This window comes from Halichoeres trimaculatus, unplaced genomic scaffold (genome assembly GCF_033239565.1).
Source record: "Halichoeres trimaculatus isolate MK-OKI-2021-1 unplaced genomic scaffold, fHalTri1.1 fHalTri1_scaffold_9, whole genome shotgun sequence".
In the NCBI taxonomy this organism is placed as follows: Eukaryota; Metazoa; Chordata; class Actinopteri; order Labriformes; family Labridae; genus Halichoeres; species Halichoeres trimaculatus.
The window spans coordinates 24571935-24598033 of record NW_027437188.1 but is presented as its reverse complement, the minus strand read 5'-3'; the positions used below and the strand labels follow the sequence as shown (position 1 = coordinate 24598033).

Sequence of the window (26099 nt, the reverse complement as noted above, 5' to 3'; positions counted from 1 at the left end):
TTTGGTAAGGCTTATTTATCAGAGCTTTGCATGTGTGCGGTCCTCTAAAATTCTTTGAAGTATTTTGCAATAAAAGCATCTTTAAGGCCTGTAAAACCACCACACTAGACCACACTTTCTAAAAAACAAATTGGAATACTTTTGACAATCAAACAGCTCAATCCAAAGCAGACTTAGTGCAAATAGTGAACTGTTTGGCAAACATCGTAGACGTAATCCTTTCTCAGCCTTTAAACAGTTTCTCTGTGCTTCACTGAGGAACTGTTGAAACTTATGGACACACATACTTCATGTAACACTATGCAGATCAGCCATGTATTATAAAATATGTGAAACTTCCATTCCAATTAATTCATGGACGTCATTTGCATCAAAAAAATCTATATTGTTAGTTTTTAAACAAGCCAGACAAACATACAGACATCTGTATAAATTCATACATTCATAGCAAATGCTCTGTATTCACACCACACTTTCAAACAAGAGCATCTTCATTCTTTTGCAGACAAGCAGAAAACACTTATGATACCTGAAAAAAAAGCACATAACTGACTCCAATAAACTTAACTCCCAACCACTTGTCTTATCAAGGCAGCTCATAGGTCACGCAAGATAAATTTAAAACAATGTTGAAATATTTTGACAGCCTATAATAAATTGAAGTGAAATCAGAAACAACAAATGTGTAGGAAAATTCTTGAAACCAGTATTTCTAAAGCAGTCCAAAAAAGCGTTGTAGGGTTGATATTCACAGTTGAATTGACAGCGTAAAAGCTTGTAATTTTTTTTTTCAACACACAGCCGGACCAACTAAGACCCTTTATTACACAACTCTCAGTCTTTTGGGTGTGTTTTGATTATATCAATCTTGCTCCTCACCATTTATGGTTGTTTTAAGCTTCACACTGACCGTCAGCATAGATAGGACCATGTTCTCTCAAAAAAAAGTCCTCCTCACTTTCCATCCCTCCTTTCATTTGTGGATGCTGATTTAAGCTGTGCGTCCTTGCAGCAAATTCTGCCATTTGAGGATGTTGCTGTTTCACAGCTTAGCCAGGCTCTTCTCCAGGCTCTTCAAATCTGCATCTCCATCTTCGCCCTTGCTGCCGCGGGCACTGCACTCCAGGAAGTCCACCTTCAGGGGCAGCTGGCTGAAGTCAAAGTCTTTGCCTTTCTTCCCCAGATACACACTGCCGCCGACTGAACCATCCTGAGAACTGAGAGCTGCCGAACGAGTCACTCTTAAGGTGTTCCTGAGAGAAACAAGGCATAGAGTAGAGTCTTAAAAATTGAAGTTGAGGTTATCAAAATGAAAAGGCTACTGAAAATATATCAAACTTACAATTCCTTTTCAAGCTGCTGCTGAATCAACTTGGCTGATTTGGCCATAGTGATATCTATAAGATAAGGAGACAATAATTAACAGCGTCATATATAAATGAAGAAACTTTAAGAGCAAGCTTTTCAATAGTGTTGTCAAACCTTGTTTGTTGCATGCTATGAGGAGAGCTGGAGCATTCCTGGAGATCACCGTGTCCGTCAACAACATGTAAAGGAACTCTGCAACATCTCTCACCTCCTTCTGGAAGATGGCGCTGTCCACCACAAACACAATCGCCCTGCAGAGGTAATGGAGAGGGTCATGATGAGAGGTGCAAGATCAGGTTATATAGATGCTGCCAGGCATCTGAAACCACTAGGCTGGTGGAGAGCTATGAAAACCTGTTATTCACAGATGCCCTGTTCTCACCTGGCAGCAGATTTGAATTTCTCCAGATACTGAGAGCGCAGACTGTCATGTCCTGGTAAGTCTATAAGAGTCCAAGTGCTGGCCTGAGTTCAAAGAGAAAGTGGACAACTGTTAAACTTTCTGATCATGGCAAATTTACTACTAATAGAGATAATAACTCACTATTCTTATCTTACCTTGTCATTTTTAGCTTTGTATGGAGCACTGCTGTCAGTGATTGAAGTCTGTGTGCGCTTGAATTTCCCTGACAACAGCTACAAATACAGAGGAAAACAGTTATTCAACGCTGTTTATTATGACTATGGGGCATATGTCTGCTGACTGAGTACACCCCATGGTAGACAACGTGGCGATACAGACCACATTTTGGTTGCACAAACTTACCCGGCTGAACAGGAGGGTTTTCCCCGAGTCACACAGTCCGACCAGCAAAACAGCGCTTCTGACTGTCTTACTGGACAAAAAGTACTTCAGAAATACTAGGAAAGGAAGCGATATATCATGTTAAAACACTGAAACTGACCAAAAGCGATCAATACTTCTGGCAAACTTTATTTGAAGCTGTCAAATGTGCAAGCCATTCGTGTCAACTTAGCCGCTAGCTTCTTAACGTGCTAACTTAGCTTAGTTTCTGGGCGAAAAGTCCCTTACATCCTTCTTGGTTAAGTTAACGTCAAGATATAATATATAACGCTTACTTTCCTAAAAAAGCTTGTAGCTGACTTTGTCAGTTGATCTCAACGCTAGAGCCTGCATGTAGGGAAATGTTAGCATGCTAACAACAAGTTACCTACCGCAGGTGATGATAATAACAGCCAAAGCGACAATCACTCCGATCAGAAACACCGGGTCCTGATCCTCCAGCTGCTGTTGGAGAGATTTAATATATGGCTCGAATGGGTTTTCTTCCATTTCCACATCTGCTTTTTCTCCCATGTTAACACCAGTGCTGTCTGCCTCCATCTGTCCGTTCAGGCTAATTGCTCTCTGGGACACGTCTTCTTCCTCCTCCGGCCTGTACAGAGCCTGGAGTTTCAGCAGAGGGCGCTCCCGGCCAGGACGCCCCTGATCATTTCCTCTGCAGAGTGTTGGGACAAATGAACCTGTTAGGGGAAAAACAGTTAATCACATCTGCTTCCCCAAGTTCCTCCCGTTTTGGCCAGGTAAAAAAACAAACAAACAAACAAACAAACAAACAAACAAACAAACAAACAATAATAGAATAAATAAATAAAAAATAACAGGCTGCACTACCAGAACCATGGCCAGAACTTGCCCTACAAATTTTATTAAGGCAAATTCAATTTTCCCTATTTTTTAATCTGGTGGAATAATAAATAATAATAATAACTTTAAAAAACATTTTTCATTATTATTGCAGCCTTTTTGAGGTTAGATCTCTTTTTACCTGGCAAAATAAGGAATAATTATAAAACAAAAAATGTAGGACTTGTCCTTCATTTTTGTGGTTTATTATTATTATTATTATTATTATTATTATTATTATTATTATTACTACTACTACTTTTATTATTATTATTATCATTATTATTATTATTATTTTTATTATTATTATTATTTATTAATTCATTTACTTGGCCCATATCTTTTTTTTTCTTTTTTTTTTTTTTTCTTTTTTTTAACTTTTGCCTGGTCAGCTTCCATGGTTAGCTTAAATAAGGGAGCTATTATTAGCTATAAATAAAAAAATATAGAACTTGACATAAGTCAGAGCTCAAAGTATGTCATAATGTTGAATCAATAATTCAAAGTTGTGAGATTAAGTCACAAACTTGGCTTTACTGAATGTAACAAAGTCCCACTGTGTAAAGTCTGATTTATGAGATGGACCAAAGTTTATGTTATAAATCTGTGATTTTATTTCTGAGGCATGGGCTCTGAGGAAATTAATCCAAAATTGGCTAAGTCAAAGATTCTAAATCAATTTTTGACCTCAGTAGAAATGTCAAAGAAAGAATGTACGTCTAAATTAGATTTTAAAAGGCTATCAACCGACTGACAGTTAACATTTTATTTTAACTTTTTATTTTTAGTCACTGTCACTTCTCCTGACAAAAAGGGCTTTTTATATTGAAAAGAATGTATATCGTATTTTTGGATAAAGAAGAGCTTGTTTTTCTGTTTTCCCTTCGAAGATAAAATTTGCTTTTATCTATAGATGGTAAAAGCTCCAGGCTTTATTTCCAAAAAGAAATAAGCGTATGATGTCACCACTCGTGCCTCTCTCACTTCTTGGTTATAGGCTTATAAATCGCCATCGGGCATCGCTTAGATCAAGATTTTACGAAAAAGAAGAATGAAGCAATAGATATAAATCCAAATTTGAAAGTGAAGTTTATCTCAAAGGACCAGCCTGAAAACCAAGGGGTCGAGTTTTTTTTTTTTCCAAGTCTGGACCAGATGCGCTTTTACGCACTCTATCCCCAGCGTTCACAGCCCGCGCTCTTTTTACGCACACTGGATATTTGACTCCTCGGTTCTCGGCACCATGTCAAACGTCAGAAACCCGCGTTATTCTATAGGAAGAGGCTGTGTGTCATTCATATTGGGCTTTTGAGAGGGTCAGTTTGTTTCTCGTCGCGGGAGATGAAATGACAAACTCGTTAAAGTTTTCAGCGGGATTTCTTTAAACTTTCTGTTCACATTCTTTTAAATCTGTCAGTGAAGATTTATAACCTCAGGATTTACTTGAAAATATCCCGTGTCCGCGGATATCTCTGCCAGGGATCAATCAGAAGAGATGATGGCTTTATCGCTTCTTTACGTGCTGTGCATGTGGATGAGTTTGGTGTGTTGTTCGCTGGGAACAGGGTTTGTTTATCGCTTTCCAGGAATCACTGTGCAGCGGCAGATGATCAAATCGGAGCAGAGCAGCAACACAGGACCACCAGGGACCGGGTCCAGTACCCAACTCAGGTGAACACGCATGCAAATTGTAGATAGTTGGATTTGGGTTTCTAGTCAAGGGGAGAAACTTTTGTTGTTGTGTGCTACAACTTTATCAAATAGTCAGCACTCTTCCCGAGTGGTGAAGTTTTAATCAGCCTATACTTTGAGTGTCAAATCTTTGTCGTTTACATTCTAGGAATTGGTGTCAGTACACTGTTTTCAAAACAGTGACCTGTCAGGTGCAAAATGGGACTGAAACTTCAGTACAGAGAGTGTTTCAGGGCTGCAGATGGCCTGGACCCTGCCCCAAAGTCATCAGGTACCCACTGAGTCCTCACATACCCTTACCAGCCAAAGACTGGTCTTCTGTCAGCTCTGTCTATGATTCTGATACAGCTTCTAAGAATTCTGTCATCATCATCATTAAAGAGCCTGTTTAGTGTCAAAAGCATGTAATAGGATTTGTGGTCTTGTCCTTTGCCATATTTTTGGCCCTCTTCCAAATCAAATGTTTGTACTTGTAATGGATGGTTTTTTTTTTTTTTTTTTAAATCAGAACTGGTAAACATTTCGAGTCATAAATTTAGTTTTTGTAATACTTTGGATTACAGGAAATACATTCATTACAATAAACTAAATATGCTTAAATCATTCAAAAGTAAAATTATGGGTTCCATTATCCTCTGCTTTAAGAAGCATATCTGAACGCAAACATAAATATTTTGATTAATACAGTATTTATTTTACGAATCTAGACGATGAACTTTGGTGCACTTTCTAATTCGTTCCTCATTTTGTCCTCAAGTGACCTGACACTGTGAATAAAGCCTCGCAAATACTTAACGAGGACTCAAAGATCATTATTTGGCAGTCTGATCCCGTCTTTGCATTTGCATGTGTGTAGTTTTGAAACACTTGTTCAGATGGCTGGCTGTATTTTTCAGCTACAGGACCCTGATCAGGCCGTCCTTCAAGGTGGCGTACAAGCAGGTGACAGCACTGGAGTGGAGATGCTGCCCAGGGTTTGTGGGGGAAGAGTGTCGAGAGGGTAGGTCTGATCTGCGTTTATTTTTTTCTCCTTACATGATGTAACTCTCTCAAACACTGAGCTATGAAGGTCTGAAATAAAGACCATGTGTTCAGCTGTGACTCTTAAGCTGCTGCAAGCAGTTTTTACCCACATCAGTGACTTTTTATGTTTGGTGGTATGTTGTCTGGTAGCTTCTGTGCAGGGGTCGGCCTTTGATTAAACTGTTAAGTTCTGAATGAAGATTGAAAGCTGGCATTAATTTGAACTGAAACAACCTCTGAAAGGGATCCTGATCTCTGATGTGGGTTGCACCTTTTCTTTTATGAGCATTCATTCACTTCATGTGTATGCCTGGAAGACAGATCAGAATCACAAACTCTACCTTTTTTTTCCTAATCTTTAAGTAATGTGCATATCCAGTGCTAGCACACACCCTAAACACACACATGTGAAGTGTAAACAGCACAGTGGCAGTTTAGCCTGTCTTTCTAAATATCATTATGGCTTTAACAGTGAAAAATAAAGATGAAAAAATCTCACAGGAATGTCCAGCAGAGCAGCTTGTAAAGTGGGATGCAGTCGGAGCTGGGATACCACAAACCGCAGACTGTGAGCCCAGTAAAAAGCCACATTTTCACCCAGGGGTGAGCCACCGCAGCCAGCCTAAAGAAACAGAAGGAGAAAGTAGATGGAGGTCTGATGTCAGGCGGTTTATCTATATGTAGACATACAAACATATATATGTGTCCACGGCCTGCAACCACAGTACAAACATGTTTTTACATACTGTATTTTCAACACTGTGGATGGATGTAAAGGGTTCTGGAGGCTGCACTTGCTGTGTTATAGTTTCTGAAACAACGGGTTATTTTCACAACTTTCCATTAAAATCTCTTTGTTCAAATGGGCAACTTCTTTTTTCACCACACAATGCAGCAATTTGTGTGTGGTGAAAAATCTGGCATGATGCATCATAATCAGTCCAACATTAACAGTTACCTCAATGAGCACGTTTTGTTTTTGGTCATAATTACTGCACCTTGTTCCATTCTCCAGAATTATTCACTGTTGCACTTGGATAGCCAATATTTGTCACGAGTTAAGAAAACACACATTTATACTAATGGAATAAACACGGATGCTATTACGAAGCATTTTGGAAAGAATTATTTGCCAGTCAGTGGATATTATTCCACTCAGAGATTAACACATCCACTGAGTCTGTAATGCCAGAGATTATAGTTTACTTGACACCAAAGTGGTTGCAGGAGTGTGGAGAAGTAATCTGGCTGTTTATTTAACATGTGCTGAAATGTGTTTGCACGTTAATGGCCGTAAGAGAGAGAGAGAGAGGAGGAAAATTGCCTCCATATGGAAGAGACAGGAGTGAGGAGACCTTTAAGACAGAGGCTGACGTCACTGCACAGTCTGCTTCACACCAAGACTAGGAGGGAGAGCTGGCTGGAGGTCAGTGTGTCGGAGAAAGTGAAGAGAGGACACAGAGGGGGGGACGGTTCGGACCAGTGCACAAAAAAACAGCAACAAAGGTGTGAGAGTTGGCAGTGAAGAAACGAGCTGTGTCACAAGAAAAAATAAATGTGATGAGGAGAGTTTTGGTCCCACAGGGCTCCTCCAGCTGCTCGGAGCTGCCTGGACGGCAACAGAGCAGAGAGCCGGTTCTTGTGGGAAAGTGGCCCCGCAGAGATTAACGAGCATGACACTCCTCTGGCGGCTCTTTGTAACAAACGTGACCAAGCTCTGATCAGGCCTCGGGAACAAAGACTGGTTCCCCTCATATGGATTAAAGTCAAGGAAGTGAGTTACTGTACAAGTGCACATCAGGAATTCTTAAATGTGTTTTACTTATGTTCATGACCCTTAAAACCACCAACCTTGTCCATACTGAGCTGTATTCATGTGAACTCCTTTTCATTCCCTTTCTTTAGTTTATACACATCCTAACATTTGAGCTTCAAACTCACCCCCAGCAAGCTAGGTTTAATATTTGTCCATTGTGACCGAGGGAAAAACTGGCAGCTACAAGTGGGATTAACAATAGTTAGGAAATCATGATATAAATAAGAGTATTTAAGTGTTTGTCTTGGGAGGCTGATGTGCTTGAAAGACCCTCCTCTGATTTACAGACATCTCTTTCACAATGTAAGTGGATGGGTGGGGTACTAGACTTGATTTCTCAATGAGGGACACATAGGAATAAATGTGCCTCAAGAGTCTTTGTCAGAGAGCTATGTTTAACAAAACATTAATGAAAGCATCAAGTATTAACATTCCTTATTAGAGTAGTTATTGATAACAGGGCTTCAGTAAAAGTTGTACAACAAAAAGCTTTTTCACTGGTTCAGTGTTCAAATAGGCTGGCAGGTTTTTTTTCTTGTTATTTTAACCTTACGGCTTTACTTCTTGGGAAGTTAAAGCATGTTTAGTAAAGTAATGTTGCTATAAATTAACAAATGGTACTGTAAAGTTTATGCTAACTTAAGTTATGAAAATTATTTTCACTACTGAGGGTGTTTCAGATAGTTTTGCTTAGATTAAGGACACCTTCTACCTAAGAAATATTAAAGATTTCCTCATAGCGACAGACTTTGCAAGGTTACAGTTGTGTTAGCTATGAAAGAGGAATGGTCGCAATCTCCCATCTTACTGGTCAGCACACTTGGAGATGATAGCTTAAATTAGTAGGGCATCAGAAAATTATGCTACCTTCCAATCAAAATTGTAAAGTTTTATCAGATGGGAACACTTTTGCAAGGAAAAAGCAACATGGATGCCAAGTTCTATCGTTCCCTGAGAAGAAAGGGTAACTGCGTTAACAAATGAGTTTTTACAAAGTTTCCTTGTGCTTTCGTAGCTAAATTAGCCACCCTCTTACTGGTGTCAGCTAACTAAGCTGCTATCTGCTAATGTTATCTAACTAAGCTGCCCTTTCAGTATGTCTTAAAACTTTTAGCTTGCTTAGCTTGCCTCTCTCAAACGTTAGCCTACTTGGCTACCTTTGTGCTAATGTTAACCAACTTATCTGCCCTCTAACTAACTTCACCAATGTCAGCAATTTATATCTTCTTGAATTTTTGTATTGCTGTTGTAATTCTTGATTTCCCTTCAGGGATCAATACATTCTTTTCATTTCTTGTCACAAAACCAGACATTTTTGATGGAGGCTCTGCCAGAAAGCTCTAATATACTTTTATAATGAGTTATGAGTTTTTTTGGATGCTTTTTATGCAAAACAATTTCAACCTCCTGACTTCTAAAATACTAACCCACTGTAAAGTCAGTATTTCAAGCTTGAGACTCATTTTAAGTTTACACCACTTTCACATTAGCCCCTTTCATATTACTTAAGCATTCAGCCACATTTTAGCAGATGTAACTGCTTGATAATTGTGTATGTTTCATCTCCTTGCTAAAATAATTTTAGCTAACAAAGAGGGGATTTAATTTGATAGTTTGACAAAGGGGGCTTAGCATAGAGCATCTTAGTAATCGCTGAGAAAATATGGCTAGATACACTGTGTGACCTTTTAGTAAACTCTCTTATTGGGTAACATAGTTTCTCTCCCTCCCTCTTTTTGCTAAGGTAGGTTGACTTGTTTTTTACCTACAGGCGTGAGAGTTGTACCAATCTTATCTCTCAGTAAGAGAGCAAATTAGCTTGTTTTGATGTCAAATGATGTTTTGCGGTTGCATAGCTCCTTGTGGTAACAGTATCCTGCATGTGTGTGTTTTGTGTGTGTATTTCTCCTTGTGTCTTTTATGTCACTCAGCCAACACTGTGTACAGCTCTGCAGGCTTTGAGCCAGCTGTTTTTATCAGAGCCAGAGAGGACAGCTTTAACCGATGAGGATGACATCACCTTTGGTCTTGATTTGATGGAGTCCTGGCTCCACTTCAGAGGCCCCTGAGGCCCTTGGAGATGTAGATAAAGATTCATAAAGACGGCTTGAGTTTAAGTTAAGCCTTTGTAAGCTTAGGAGATGCTTGTTCCTCTCACCTCTACACGCTCTTTATTTTTTCCATCCTTGGAACATGGAATCATTATCTAACCCTGACAGATTTTGTTTTTCATTATTCCACAAAAATATAAAAAATAGCAAATGGAGGTATAAAAAAGGCACAAATTAGTGTATTTTGAGTGTTGTGGTTTTGCACTCACAAACTAGTTGTACCAACAGGGTGCTACAAATATTAACTGCAGAATTTTAGACAAACAAGTGATCCTGTAGTTAAAGCTGGTACTGCACATTTTTTCACAGCCTGTGTTTTGCTTTTGAAAGTCCATCATCATGTGTGGGCTCTCATCCCTTTTGGTGAACTCATATCATGGAACTTGTGGCTGAGCCGCTCACAGAGCCTCGATGTTTCTGTGTTGGCTAATGGAAAGTGGGCGTTTTCTGAATGCATTTCTTTGACACCCTGACCCGTCAATACTTCTGACAGTCTGGTTTGTGCTGGCTGAGCTACAGCACAGTGCATCTCAAGATTTACATTTTGCTTTCAGCAGAGTTGTGCTAACACATGACGGCATGGAACATATTGAAGCACATTTGGGAGAAATGTGTTCGTAATTTCCCTGCCATCACCCCCCTCCTCTCCGATCTGTCACAGCAGCATACCAGCACCTATCTGCATGCATGATCATATTAACAGTAAGGACTGTGGGTAATGCTGATGTGTGAGGGAGCCTCATCCAAAAATAATAAGTGCGAGGACCTCCTCTGATGACAGCTCTAAACTTTGATGTCATACAAAAGCTCAGGAAAAGACGTTTCACTAAATTGAATCCACTGGTGTGCCAAAATTTTTCTTGGGTGAAGTTTGTGATGAATTTAATTAAAGAAGTGAAAAGTTGGCTGAAAGCTTGGGATGTCAAATGCGCTAATTTGTTAATGCTACAGCTTTGAAGCCGCTAAAGTCACTGTTTCCCCTCTGCAGATTGAAGAGGAGGAAGTATGGGAAGTGTGTTTAAACCCATTGTTGGAGGGATTATCTTAAACACCAACTATGTTATTTGAGAAATGTTCTCTCCATTTTTTCTTCCATTTTATCATCCCATCCCCCTTCAGGCATTCACTCTCTTGCCCTCTCCTTGCCCTTTTTTTTCTTGCCACCGCCAGGCCTCCCTATCTTACGTATTACTCACTGCTCTCTAACTTATCTAACTTCCTATGTCCTTTAATCTGCCGCTGTCCTCTCCCCTCTTCGGAGTAAAGTGATAAAGCAGAACCATATCCCACATGTGCAGCTTCCACAGTGCAAGGATATGACTGATGTCTCTGTTACGTCCCTGGCTGAGCTCAAATATAGGTCGGCCAGGTGACCTACGACCTGCTGGGAGCTATGGGATAACTCAGCTGTTTCTGGTCCTGGTCTGATCTGCCTGATGGATGAGAATCTATCTGTTGGTGCTCCTGTGGTTTTTCATTTCTTTCAGCAGCTTATCATTGAGGCTTTCCTGCCTCCATTAGTCCCTCTGTCTCTCTGTCTGCAGCTCCATACATCTGTTTATGTTGAGTTAAGCAGGTAAAGTTCATGAGTCCCTGGAAAGGTTCCTGGAGAGGTTCCTGAGGTCTATCAAAGCCACATGTGTCCATGAGAGGTTGGTGAAATCTACAGGGTTTTGCTGCCAGGAGCTTTTTCTGTTAGCATGTCAGTATTTGTCTGTCGCTCTGCTGCCTTCAAGGCCCTTTGGAAACTGGCCACTTCCATTTGGCTCATTTCTTATGTATATTGTGTGTTTATTTCTGAGTATTACACAACTATTCTTTGAAATGGCTTATCACTGCTGGGGCTAAGTCACGCTGCAAAATGTGAACAAAACTTTGAGTCTGCAGCCAGCAGGGGACTGCAAAGCTTTAGGTTAATAACATTGCGATGGGAATCTTGCAAATAGATCAATCTTTCAATGAATTTATCCGTTGAGCATTTTGATTCCAGGATTTACTGAGTGTCAGAGTAATAATGCTGCACTGTGTGTTTGAGGCCAGCTTGTTGAAGTCCATTTCCAAGACGGAGACACATTTCAAGCTAGAAGAAAAGCTGTTGTCAAAGTGTTGTAGTTAAGATCTCCAAATATTTAGTCAAAGTTGAGTCTCTAGTCCTCAGCACTTAAGTCTGAGTTGAGTTTGAGTCGCCACAGAGGTTGATGAGTCCAGTCTGAGTGGAGTCCCTCTTATTTATATCTCACTGAGGTTGGCTCTTTCACGCATATACTATTTGATATGTGGATGTAGTCTCACCCATCCTAGCATCACACACTTTTTGGGCTACTCAACCTAGCTTTGTTCAAGTTTGGATGAGGTAAAGTGCTTTGGCTTCTTTGCGGACAGCTACAGGTTGCCCGTGTGTCAGTTAAGTCAACCATACCTTTATGTGGACAAAACTTGTAAGTCTAATAACTTCTTTGATAAATGGACGTAGTCTTTGTGGCGTCACCCTGTCTGTTTCTGAACCTAAGTTTTGGGAGGCCATATTGGAATTGTGATAGACTTTAAACCTCTTCTCTTTGAGCTTAAACTCCACAAACTGCACTTTTACGTTGCCTCATGTTTTTAGACTCTAGATTACACTCCTAACTGTTGACCAGCATACACATTTAAACAGTGTAATTAAGTCGGAGTTTCCCTCGTTATCTACTGAGTTGTAATGCAGTCAAGCCTGAGTGATTAGTGCTTGAAAAGGTCAAGTCAAAAATCCTCAAACTCAGGACTGCAACTCTGAACCACGTGTTAGATGACATTATTACAGTATGTTTCATGATACAAGAGTAAAGCCCCTTGCTACTGTACTTTTGTTAAGTAGCGGCTAAATGCTAATATAAGACTGCAGTTAGTGTTATAAGTCCACCACTCACTGAGCTTTATTCTTTAGGTCTTATTCTTTACTCAGATCCCAATTAGCTTCCACAAAGTGGTCACTTCTCTTCCTGGGGTCTACACAACGAAACAACTGTGAGAAAAGCACTTATTCAAAACCACTCAGTATTTATCAAAACAAATATGCAATAGAAGACAAGTTAGAAAAGTCCAAAATCAAAATGCATGCAAATCAGTTCAAAATGAATATGTAGCACAAACAAAATAAATAAAACAATGTCAGATTGTTACAAATACATGGGACAATTATTAATAATCCAAAAGTTGAAAGTAGTGCAGCTGCATGGTGGCGCAACGGGTAGCGCTGCAGCTCCACAGCAAGAAGGTCACCGGTTTGATTCCCAGCATGGCCTGTGGGCCTGTCTGTGTGGAGTTTGCATGTTCTTCCCGTGCATGTGTGAGTTCTCTTCAATTACTCTGGCTTCTTCCCACAGTCCAAAACATGCTCATCAGGTTAATTGAGCACTCTAAATTGTCCCTGGGTGTGAGTGTGTAAGTGAATGGTTGTCCCTGCGATTGGCTGGCGGGCCTAACCCAAACCCTAACCCAGTGCACGGTGTACCTCACCTCTTGCCCAATGACAGCTGGGATAGGCTCCAGCCACCCGTGACTCTGAACAGGATAAGCGGTTTTGAAAATGGATGGATGGTAGTTGAAAACAGTAGATATATTTAATCTATGACAAATTCATCAGAATTTGTTCATGTAGGCAGGATGCTTTTCCAAGCAGAGGATCCTTTTAAAAAAGCACAGTTCTCACCATGAAGATTGTACATGGACTAGCTATAACCAGGCAACTAGTGCTTACTTGTTGTGTCATATATTCACAACAAAAACCAGAACACTGTATTTATCACAGCAGAAAAATGGTGTTTTGATCAACAAAACTGTGCATAAATGACAGAGGACGTGACCCAAATTTAGCTTCCAGTGTTTGCCAAGACAGTCATTTATGCATCTCTCACATTAGTGCAAAAGAAACAGATAAGCTGACAGTACTCTATATGCAAAAAAGTGACACAATTAATTGGATTTTAATGCCAAGGAGCTCCACTTTGGTAACCTGCTCAACAGATTTGGCATCTATTGACAAGTTGGGCTACTGCTCTACAGGGTTAGCAAACAAAAGCTGCAAAATTCTTGTTAACAGTGACGTTACTTAAGAACTGGTTAAATATAAACATATGACATCCAAAAACAGTGAGTAAGTGAGTATATACATTTGATATAAAATACACAGCTATTTTCTTTTTTGGTGTTTAACTTCTAACAGTTTGTCTTTTTCAGGTTTATATATTCTGTAGATTGAACAACAGTTAGGCTGTACTTTAGCCTCCAAACTTCAGCTTGTTGTGTGAATATGCTGTATGATATAAATGTTTTCAGTTTTCATTTTTTATTGACCGTATCTTGTTCCTACGTTAAATTAGCATCATGGTGAAAAAAAACTAAACGGTCTGACTGTACACTGCTAGACCTGGTGGTTTTCAAAAAGGGAGCTCTGTTTGCCATCCTCCACTGCCACTGGAGTGAAAGTGTCTGTGTGGTTTGGTGAGAGAGAAAGTTTGTGACAGTAGGAGTGTGTGTGTGTGTGTGTGTGTGTGTGTGTGTGTGTGTGTGTAAATGTGTGTGTGTAAATGTGTGTCTGTCTGTCCGCCTGTCTTTGGGTGTGTTTTCTGTGCCAGCTGTTCTTCATGCCAGCAATAGCTGACCATTTGCTGGCTAGGGCCGACACACTACAGGCTCCTGGGACGTAGCCAGCTCTTGGACTCCGACTGTGGTCTACACACACTTAGATACACACAAACAGCTTGCAGACTGGGCACACACTTGTCTGTGTATCTTGGGGATGTGACAGCAACTCTTGAGATGGTCCAAAAAGATGTTTTAATACATCTTCCTTCCGTCTGTCTCACTCGTACAGACAGAGAAAGCACTTTGTGGTGATGAAAATGACCGTCCACAGCTGTGTGCGTCATGGTTTGTTTTGTGGTTAGCTTGCCTGTCCGTCTGTGTTTGTGTGTGCAATAAAGCTGCAAGAAAAAGAGAGGTTTCTTTGATCTGTATCCAGGTCTGATGTAGGAAATGTCTCAGCAGACAATGCCCACAGTCTGACTTATACTTGTGCCAAAATATCCTGCACTGTCTTGTACAGTAGATCTCACATTACTTGAGGGGGATGATTTATTAATTCAGTCTAGTTTTGTTTTGTTTTTTAGCTCACTGAGATGAAATATGGTCTTTGTTTTGGTTTCTCTCTTGTTTAAATGAGGATTCATCTTCCAAGAGTTTCTAATCTTGTTTACTCTCCGCTGTGCTTTGCCTGGAGGGAGTTTGATCCAAGCAGCCCGTCTGCTCTCGTCTCTCAGTTTTCATCCACTCAACACTTGAAATGATCATACGAGACAAACAGCAGATTCTCTGTTTATTATGCTATCCTAGCACAAGCTGAATTACGCTCCAATTAAATATTTTATTAATCATTTTTATGTATTCAAAGTATCCTGCAGTCATTAATGTAATTTTCAGTTGTCTTGGTATTACGCAAGTCTTCCCTGTTCATTTTTCTTAGGTCAGAAATAGCTTTCCTTTGCCCCATTTTTCTGTAAATTTCCAGTAGACTTGAGATGTAGCTTCTAAATATTCCAAAAAAAACCTCCACAAACATAAAAATTCTTCCTTCCCGTCTCTTTCGAGCAGTTTCCCATTTCTTCTGTTTATTTAGCTTCCCACTAACAACAACACAATTCTGAATCTTTCCCATGAGCTGAGCCCCATCCAAGAAAAATAACTTGGTCTTATGTTGCCATGGTGTAATTATGGATCCAAACAGACTCTATAGCTGTGGTCCCCGCTCTAAACATCAGCTCAAGCCCAACGGAAGTTTGGTTTTCTAACCCATCATAATTAAATTCCAACTGCAGGGACGGAAATCCCGCCCCCCACCTTCAACACAAAGATCTTTAAAAAAAAGAAAAACAACAGATGTTTCACTCTCCATATTTTTGGTAGAGTGGTTCAGATCTGGTGTTTTCCTTTTGGTGTGTTTTTAACTCATTTATCACATGGGGTGTGAAAACAACAGAGCAGAAAAACATCATACATGACAAAGCTTTCATTATATTGTCACTTAAGTTGAAGCTCTTTAGTCACTTTCTTCATTTGCATTTAAAAGCACAGCAAATTTTGTATGCTTGGTTAAGAACCAAACAACAGAAAGGTTCAGATTTATGCTGCTTGTTCAGGCATAGCAAACATAGAAACATGCTAGCCATAAAGGACTCTGAGTGACATCACCCACTGATTTTCAATAAGGCATTATTGAGCCCAACATGACTGTCACCATAGAAAAACACAGTGACTCTGACTAACTTTAATAAATCTAGAAATGAGCCAAGAGGTAGCTTCACGGTTATCTTTCAGCTTAGCCTTCATCGCATGAAACTGACACATATACAACTAATAATCCAATGGGGATTTAAAAATATATACAAGTAAGCTTTATAGACCAGAACAGTTTTTGAACCAGGCTGTGAACATATTAATTCTCTGTAAAGTTCGGCACTTTAACATGGGACCTTATGACAATTCCTTGACTTCTATAGCCTGCCTCAAGTGGACACTCAGAGAAATGCAATTTATTTGAACTTAACTAAGAATGAATTACGATATTTCTTGTTCTTTACCAGACCTTTTGAAAGCTACATTCATGTTTCCGTGTGGACACTAAATGAATCGCTGCCACAATATGCAAGGGAACTAAGCCATTGAATACAAAGTAGAGGTCACACAATTATTTTGAGATTAAGAAAAGAATGTACAGCTCTAAGAGTTTACCACAGTAGGTGCTTGAAGCACATCCTAAAAGTTTTTTAATTTTCCCATCACTGGTGCCTTAATCTTTGCCGTCTGGGTGGTCCTTTGACAATGAGTCATTGTGATTCATTTGAGTCATAATGTGATGATAAGCTTAAGAGAAAAGATTATCCTGGAAGACAATCGAAATGAGACCCTCCTTATCTAGAATCTGGGTGTTTGTATGTACTGCAGTGCACTACAAGTCATGAAGGGCAATTAGTAGCTTCACAAATGTCATTTGGATACTTTAAAAGGTTTTTACACATTTGAATATAAAAACTAAACAGCTTAATTTAGGTCCTTGCAATGACTATAAGTAGCAAGATTTCTCCTTTGTTCAGGATCTAGTAAGTTTAGGTCAATGTTAAAGCTCAAGCAAAGTGAAATGAACAGTGATGCCTTGTCATGACCTACAAAAGCAAATAAACCATCAGCAGACAGATTTTCAGTTTCAAAAGTGAAACTTATAAAGCTTGAATTTACTGTACCAGGGTGGTGCAGGTGTCAGACCAGATGACTTTCTTTTCTTTTCCCCATTTTTTCAGCTTACGTTATTTGCAGTGAGTGATACATCCGACAGTTTAAAAGAAGCAGAGAGAGAAACACTACTTTTGCAGATACAGGAACAGAGATCAGTGAAGAGTCCAGTGATATAGCTTTGTCCACAGGAGGGCGCCAAAGTCAACACAAACAGAAAGGCTGCACCTCGAATCACGTGCTTACATGTGTACATTTACATGAAGTGCACTGCATACACTTTGCACTCACCAGAACAGTGCATGAAATCTAACAGGGTAGTGTTGTCCCAGACCAAACACTGTGGCTTCTAACTTGACTGGAAATGAAGACTGCGTTTCACAACCATTCACAGGTATTCTGCTGTTACTCAATGATTGCAACCATCAACCATTGTTTGATCCGTTCCTGCCTCTTCCTGTACGAAGCCAATATGGTGATCATTGAGGGTGGGAAGTGTCCATCATTTCACACTCAACTTTTCGATCGTTTTGAGAGCGCCAGCTGAGAAATAAAAGTATGTGATATCGGACACAGCCTTAGTTCCTCACAGAAGATTTCGGATTTTCCCTTTTGTCAGTTTTTTTCATAACCTGAAGTTTTGGACCTATTCTAGGGAAAACTTGGCCTGTTCACTATACAATATGAAATTTCAAAGTGTTTCAAAGATTAACATATGTATTAAAATTAGTGCTGTCAGGCGATTAAAAAAATTAATCTAATTAATTACAGGATTTGTAATTAATTAATCAAATTAATCGCATTTTAATCTCATATCTGCTTAAGGTCCCAAAATAAAGCATTTGAATTCCAGGACATTAAAATTACATTAAAAGACACTAAAAAAATGAGTACAGATCTTTGTATCATGTACTTTACAGAATAAGTTCAAACTTTGACATTCTGATTGCACTCATTTCACTTGGATTGATCCTCCAGAAAAAAATGTGCTGCTATCTGCCCTAATATTTATTGGCCAATTTGATACTTGTGAGGTCATTTTATCAAAACCAAAACTTCATGGGTTTACGAAAGAAAGTGAGAAAACATTGGATCACTAAAATCATCATCAGTAATCCTCTGGAAACTATTCTTGCTGTTGATTATTTCAGACTGAGCCACAGTGTGAGACCAAAGCTGTTCCCAGAGCCGTACCGCAAGTGCGGCTGAAAACTAAATGTCACCACATCATCAAAGAAGATCAGCTGGAATGCATCCTAGATTGATGCTCTGTGTGTTAGAGAGAAAAAGTGTCAGAGGGTGGAGACTTCCTCTGGGCTGATGATGAGTAACTGCTGGAGGAGATGAAGGAGTATCAACTCATCAGTTCTCTCACATTTGAGGCCTCTGATTGCCCGCAGTCATTGCCTTTGTGCTGCACAGTGTCCTCGGTGTTGTCACCAAAGGAACCTTTGTGCAGTCAGTCACAACAAACAGCTCATGTGGGGTCATTATGGTGAAACATCTCGCTGTATTTGGGGCTTTTTTAAAACCTGAGGAATGTGCTTTTGGTTGTTGTTTCCCTTTGTGGCTGTGTTTCGTGTAAAAGCATCAAGAAACCGCACCCACACTGTCCCCTCCACCACTGGACTGGATGTACGGTCACCCTGGGCTATTTTAGTGGAGCAGAAATCTTAGCATGTGTACCCTGTGTTCTGTGGTCAGGGAGGATTTTGACCAAATAAAAAATAAAATAAAACGGAGGGGTTTTGGTCACATTGTTTGTGTGTTTGGTTATTTATGAGAACCAGTTGTTCCTCATTCAAGGTATTTCCGCTATGACCATAATGTGGGTGTGTACCATCTGCGGGACTGACAGCTGACATTCCAGACGTCTCATGAGCCGTGTACCAGAGGGACTCGAGCATTTAGAGCAAATGCTGGGTTTCCTCCAAAAACGCTGCTATTCTGTGTGTCCAGTTAGGCACTGCGATTCATGTAAAGCATCCTAAATTGCAGCACAGAGAGGAATGGGTAGGTATTTTCGGTTTTGGTTGTATCTTTAAGGGTGTAATTAGTCACAGGAGTGACCAAAGTGTTCAAAACAGACTGATGATGGCATTGAAAGTTACAAGCAAACAGGAGTTTCAGTACTGCACATGCAGGTGCTAACTGAGAATACATTAAAAAGTATTCATTTTTCTTTGAATATAAAACTAACTTTTGATTAAGACAAAATAAATAAAAAGCAGTGCTCCTCAGCTCTACAAAGCTGAGGGGTTTTGGTTCGATTTCACAGCTCCAACCTGCTCTGTTTTGGTCTCAGTATGGGGCTGTTTTCGTTTTCTTCTTTTTTCTTTTTCCAAAAGCTCCCACAACCTCTCTGGATAAGATACAGCAAACAGAATAAGTTTGCAAATATAGTAGAGTATACGTTAGCTGAAGAGTCAGATATTTCCATCAAGAGGTGATGGAGACCAAAATGGAGACAAAAAGGGAGGAGAATTTAGGTTTACACTCGTTAAAGTGGTTAAGAACAAGCCTTTGAATCAAAAACAACATTTCTCCACATTTGCTTGATGTCTAAATAAGCACACAAATACCTAAAGACTCTGAAGCTATCAATGTGTCCTACAGCTAGTTATAGCTGCCGTAGTTGTTACAGTTAGAAAAACAAAAGCTCATACATTGTTTGAGAGCAGTGACTTTCCAAAAACACGTTTTGTTGCTCACTTTGTTCTGCACCTCTCCTTACTATAGCTTTCAGTGCCATGGTTTTTTATGTATGCAGATAAAAGAAAGGGAAGGTGTGCTCTCCTTACTTGAGGCTTTGTTTTTTTTTAAACATTCATATCATACCACTTAAAGTGAAATTTTGAATCAGTATTAATTTAAGTTCATTTCTGTTTTAAAATTCTAAATAGGCAAAATTGAATGAATTATAAACTGAGTCTTCAAATTGAACATTTTTGTAGAACTTGATGGATAAATACGACTGTACAAAAAGTGTGTTATTGTTCTTTTCCCTGTACTTCCCACAGCTGATGGTTTTTCTGGAGGAGGATGTGAGTGTGTGCACACAGACATGCAGAGTCAGGCGTGCAGCAGATGTGGGTTGAGTCCAAGTGTCAGTGTGAGAGGGGATTTTACAATAGGCCCAATAATATTTATTTTATATGTGAGTGACATGATTTACGGAGGAATTTCTCATGAATTTTGGGGTCTGGTTTGATGGACGTTGTTCTTGTGTAGGTTGGCCTGACCTCTTCAGGAAAATAGAGAAATAGAGGGATAAGACTCATGGTGCTGGGACAAGGAGGTGTGGGGTGAGGGGGGAAGAAGCAGCATGTAGTTCAGAAACTAACGTCATGCTTGTCCACTTTCTGTCTGCACAGAGTGTTTGAACTGTACCAGCTTCACTGACATGAACAGCAGAATAAACACCATCGAATCAAAGGTAAAAGCAAAGTATTATAATAAATTTATGAAAATAATTTTTTAAAGTGATGACACCAGAGTGCATATGTTTTTGCTATCTGCTCCTCTTGTTCCAGATCAAGCAGTTAGAAGAGGGACGTTCAACTTTGTCTACCGTCCACAGACCATCAGAGGGCTCCACAGACAACGAGGTGGACGCACTCAAACCCACTCCTATTGGACTGCCGCCATACCTGCCACAAGGTGTCAACACATCACCCAGAACATGTATCCAAAAGAGAGAAAGGATAAATGAATGCTCATGAATTCATGGACCAGGTCTGGTCTTTACGTGTGACACTGATGGAGGCTTGGTGCTGAAACACTCACGTTGTTGGGCTTTACACTACCTGGATTAAAAGTTGCTTGCTGATGTTTTTTACCTTTGTCAGGCTTAAGAAGCCGAATGTTTTATGTCCACTGTTTATCATATTATGCACTTTTGATTTTATACACCATAAAGGAGATCAGCTTTCCGCCTAAGTGGGTAAAAGAGAAGAGCATTTTTTGGGGGAAAAACATACATATGGGAAGTGTGGGGTTCATCAAATGTTAAGTAATAACTGAAGAGCCCCTTAAACTTAACTCATGCTGTGTTCCCTTTTCTATAATTGGCTGGTTGAGCCTTTTTGCACTCAAAGTTCAGATAGAAAATGAGCGAGATAGTCGACTTTTGGTTTCTGTTGCTCAGTGTGTTGCTCAGTGTGTTGTGAAATGAAACATAAAAGACTTTTCTTTCATCTTCCCATCTTGTGTTTTTTCAGTGCTTTGATGAAATTAATACATTCAGCATGGAGATAAAAGGGTAATCCATATTTCTTAGTTGAAAGACTTGTAGACAACAAGTTCAACAAAATTTCGAGAAAGATTGCTACAGTTCAGAGGCTGAGACATTCTGTTATTAAGCACCTTGCATGTGTCATTCTCTGAAGTACTGCTTCTTACATTTCCCATAATACAAGTTAAATAAGTCTTTGAAAAGCCCCCTGCTGTCTTTTCCACATCTCCAATTTTCAAAAGCTCAGCTTTAAAGAAATCCTTTTGGATTTCTTAAAAACAAGCTCTGACTCTGGTTTACTCTACCTTTTTTGTTCCAGGAAGTAGAGGGCCTCCAGGACCCATTGGACCACCAGGGCTTCCAGGTTCTGCAGGACCCCCTGGTCCATCTGGACGTGCGGGCCTACCCGGGCCCACAGGTAGAACATCAGGGATCAACCAGTTGTTACAGAGAGCTTGTTTAACAAATGAACAAATTGTTGCTTGTGTTTTGTATTTTTCCTCTGCACCCAGGACCAAAGGGTGGTAGAGGTCTACCTGGAGAGGCAGGTCTCCCTGGCCCTCCTGGTCCACCAGGTCCTCCAGGGCCAAGCTCCTTTCCGGTCAGAGAGCGGGGTGATGTTTTTCATGTGGACAATCAAGGTAAGAAAATCCAGTCTTTTACATTTATTTTAGGCTAAACCGTCCCAGATGGCCTCAAATGAGAACATAATAGATGTCGATCACACACACACACACACACACACACACACACACACACACACACACACACACACACACACACACACACACACACACACACAGTTGATTTCTGACCCAAGAACAATTTGTAAAACCATCGAAGCGTACAGTTTCTGGATGATCTGAATTTCAGCCAAAACCACAGGTCCATTTATACACATTTGATCCTGCAATGAGTCATGTTCTGCACCACTTTTCGTGCTGTATGTTTGTCCTGTTATTCTTTTTTCAATCACTCTGTCAGCGAGAATATGAACCCAGGCCAGACAGATTTCTGCGTTTGGAAAATGGTAAAAAAGAGGCACAGGTGGAGGCACAGGAATGAAAGAAAAACTGTTTCCAAGTGTTTAAGTGAGCAATATGTGTCTTTAGCTTTCAGCGGTGGGTTTGGATTTGGGATGGAGAGTATTGTTTCTGTGCAGTGGAGGCCTGGCTTACATTTGGTCTAATTGTTTCCGTGTGTTTAGCTGCTGCCGGTCGACTGTTTACTGTAACCTCATTAGGCAGCACCAACAACATTAGAGCCAAATACAACATTAATGAATTAGCCCAGGTGCTTTCAAAACAACTGAAATAACTAGAAAATAGACATTTGTCATTCATCCACGTGGTGCTCTCCACAAAGATCCACACAGTTTAGAGAAACACATAAAATCACTGATTTATCTTTGTGTTAAACTTCAAAACTTACATATCTTTGAAAGCATAAAGAGAAAACATCCACATGTGTAAAAATTGCATCTTACTCAGACATTCAAGCCCCAGCTTTCACCACAGGGAGGCAGCAGAAGTCCATGCTCTAATCATTACCTCATGAGGACTGCTGGCTCCGATTAGGCTTTTTGGCTGCGTCTGCCTTTCTGAGCCGGGACTGTGTCTGCGGGTCTGGAACTATGTAGATTTGGGTCTGTGGGACCGTGTAAGCTGAGGGGGGGCCAACTGGCTGTAAATCAGGCCTAATTTGTTAGCTGTCAGCACAACAGTCTGCGTTTGGGGGGAACAGGCCGAGGCCCCGAGCCAAAATCTGGGCCGACTATGAACGAGGGAGGAGATAGTCTGCCACTCATGTGGAGTTTCTCGGGGAGGCAGCCAGGCTGGAGGAGACTGTAACATTAGAAAATTAGTTCCAGAGGGAAATCTGCTCCTTCTAGAGCCGCTCCGTGGACTGCAGCCATGGTGTAACAGCGCTGTCTCAACATGGGGGAAGACTGATTCTTAACATATGTTTAAGTGGAGAGGAAGTGTGGCGCGGTTGCAAACAAATTTAAACTTACAAGCATACTTTAAAACATCCTCCATGCTAAGAACAAGGATGATTTTCCCCCTCCTGAGAGATTTCTGTGAACGGAGATCATGTCCAAACATTTATGGCTCCATTAATGGGACCTCTTTAAGGGTGTACAGATGTTCCTGTCAATCAAAGCAGGTCTGGTCCTGCTGTTAAGGGCTAATGAAACACTGTAGCTTGACTGGTGAGCCTTGATGTCTTAACTTATCTGTTGAAACAGGGATCACTTCTTAAAGAGAACCTGTTTGGATAGACTATTAAAGCTAAAAATGTCAATTTAAAGGAGATTTTGGATCCAAACTTCGGATTGTCCGATTCTATCAGTTCTTCTTTTGACTGCATGATCAACACTGAGTGTACCAACCATTTTAACAGCATCACTTATTACTGCACAGTATTTATCCTTATTCTAATCTGTACAAGGAAAACAGTTTAAAGTTGACAGAAAAGTTTAGCATTACTAAAAGTGTTATGATTGCCGCAACTAAAAGTATGTATGTATGATGTAACTAAACTTTTTATGACTTAATCTGAATCATCTCCACCGGTCTCTATCATGTCTGTGTAAATGTTGAATTAAAGTTACCTTTTAAACGTTTCCTGCTCTCTTTTTCCAGAGGAGTTTCTCATAAGTCCAGCTCTTCCTGCTCCTGAGATTGTTGCAGGACCTCCTGGTCCACCTGGTCCAGCTGGTCCTGTTGGCCCCTCAGGTACAAATATATGAGACGTCTCGAGCCCAGAGGTTTGGGAGAGCACCCCAGCAGCACCACTGATCTTTTCTGTTTCATTAAAAGGGAAGAAAAAAAAACTCTGGTAATGCTAACATTTTATGCTAATCTATTAAATGGCATGTCAGCAAAAGAAGAAGACATGCTCTGTGTTAGAAGTGTTAGACCAACTTTTTTTAATGCATTGGATCAAAGTTACAAAATCAGGCAGAGTTTTTTTTAATTCTCTGGATAAGGTAGTTTGTATGAAGCTTGAGTAAAGTAGACACAAATATATGTTTTTCATTTGATCTCATCATTCAAGACTCATCATTGAATGAAGAATTTTTAAGTATTGAGATTGTGGGGTTAACCGGGTTTGATTTTGTGTTCATTCTAAAAAAATCCTAACATTACTCTCTCACAGGACGATGTTATTTCTGTATTTCATTAAGCTGTGGTAAACTGGCTATTAAATTTCAGCATTGCACCAATATTAGAGGAAAGTCTAAACACCCTGACCTCCATCTCACATATACGTCAATATTTTTTCTTGTGACTGACACCTTAGGTTCTCCAGGACTGAAAGGACTTGCAGGAACTCCAGGCTCGCCAGGACGAGATGTGAGAGACCGTGCCAGTGGAACAATCAAGTTATCATTATTTTATTAGTATAATTAATGCCTGATCATCTTATTTCTTAACATTAGGGCAAGGAAGGCCTCCAGGGCAAGCCTGGGGCTCCTGGGCCCAGAGGAGATCCAGGGGAAAAGGTGAGGCTGCTTAAGAAATCACCCTCATTATTGGATTAGCACGCTGGCTGAACATATTTGATTCTGATGAACTATCAAAACGCTTTCTGTTCTGCGGTTTGTTAAAGTTCCTTGCTGTCATGCAATCTTAAACACATTAAAGGTGAACAAGCTTTTCTTCAAAGACGCACTCAGAGCTGTGACTAATCCTCCTCTTTCTCACTCCGCTCTCGTCCGAGGCCGGGCCTCACTAATCAGGGCTGCCATGTCGGGTACTCGTTTTTATCCCTCTCTCTGGTGGGCCTCTATCTTAAAACCTGATCCCGTTTTAAACTAGCATGGTTTAAGATCCCAGATCTGGTGAGGAGGAAGATTAACACGTGGATAAAGAAGACCTTAATTATTCTTCTCTGCTCTTTCTCTACCAGGGTTCTCCAGGTGTAACAGGCCAGCAGGGTCCACCTGTAAGTTTGAGGAAAAATGAAAAACACACAAACACACAGACACATGCACAGAACAGAGATGACGAGATTATTTTAATCTCATTTCACAGGGAGCACCAGGGCCAAAGGGGGAGCCAGGAGAGGGCTTGAATGAGGTGAGAGGCACACGTATATTGTCCTTCAGAGATCTTTTTTTAAATGCCAAAGCAAAGAAAATGTCATTGCCATGTTTGCAGGGTGAAGCCGTGCAGCAGCTCAGGGAGGCACTGAAGATCCTGGCTGAGAGAGTCCTGATCCTGGAGCACATGATCGGCATTCATGGTGAGGAACACAGCAGAGATGAAGGACTATATTTCAGTAAGATTACATTAAGAGAAGTAGGGGAAACAAGGTTGTTTTTGGCTTTCTACTTTGGAGTGACGTGAGTGACTGATAACACCAGGAAAGTCATTAACAGGCAGCTACAATTAGTGCAGCTTAGAGCAGAGACTTGTAACAAGAGGAGTCAGTTAGCCAGGCTCTAACCAAATGCGGCACAAGAGTGAAATCAATCCAGCTCCACTCACAGGCTCACATTAGGACACTCAACAATTTCCAAACTCATTCTTGAAAGCTGTGTTTGAAGAAAATAATTCATGAATGACTCTCTTTCTCCGATTCATGTTTTCACTCAGACAACTCTGAAGGCTCTGGATTTGGCAGCATCTCAGACCCCCTGTCTTTCCCTGCTTTGAAGATTAAACGCCTTCAGCCTGTTCAGACCCCTCCTCTAACGCCGGCACTTGAAGAGAGACAGAGACGAGCTTCTCTTTGAGGGTGCTGTCTGATTTTGTATGTTTTGTGTATAATGGTGCTGGATGAGGCAGATTTTACTTGACTAGACGTACAGTATTTGTTTATATCGCATCTCATACTTACATTATCTCAACTTGTTTGCTTATTGAATTTTTAATCTTTTATAAATAAAACTGTAAAACTAAGACGCTTTACAAATATGAGATGTTGAGCATTTCC

At 40.3% G+C, this 26099-nt stretch overlaps 2 protein-coding genes across 3 annotated transcripts; one reads left to right on the top strand and one right to left on the bottom strand.

Annotated features, from left to right (window-relative positions):
- Positions 1–693: 693 nt before the first annotated feature.
- srprb (SRP receptor subunit beta) lies at positions 694–2774 on the bottom strand. The gene is made up of 7 exons (XM_074679963.1): positions 2545–2774; positions 2135–2229; positions 1927–2004; positions 1751–1833; positions 1483–1619; positions 1343–1397; positions 694–1253 (listed from the first exon to the last, which is right to left on the bottom strand). Exons 1-7 carry the CDS (start codon positions 2711–2713, stop codon positions 1043–1045), a joined length of 828 nt encoding a protein of 275 aa, XP_074536064.1. The 5' UTR covers positions 2714–2774; the 3' UTR covers positions 694–1042.
- An 80-nt stretch (positions 2775–2854) lies between these two features.
- LOC141798147 (uncharacterized) lies at positions 2855–26099 on the top strand. 2 transcript variants are annotated; one of them, XM_074679961.1, is made up of 15 exons: positions 2855–2913; positions 4603–4687; positions 4857–4979; positions 5605–5708; positions 20296–20357; positions 20455–20581; positions 21475–21573; positions 21668–21796; positions 23801–23893; positions 24462–24514; positions 24601–24663; positions 25071–25106; positions 25196–25240; positions 25322–25406; positions 25760–26099. In XM_074679961.1, the coding sequence occupies exons 2-15, from the start codon at positions 4623–4625 to the stop codon at positions 25897–25899; spliced, it is 1224 nt and encodes a 407-aa protein (XP_074536062.1). In that variant the 5' UTR covers positions 2855–2913; positions 4603–4622; the 3' UTR covers positions 25900–26099. The 2 variants fall into 2 exon arrangements, with proteins under 2 accessions (XP_074536062.1, XP_074536061.1); XM_074679960.1 differs by lacking the exon at positions 2855–2913 and having other exon boundaries at positions 4419–4687.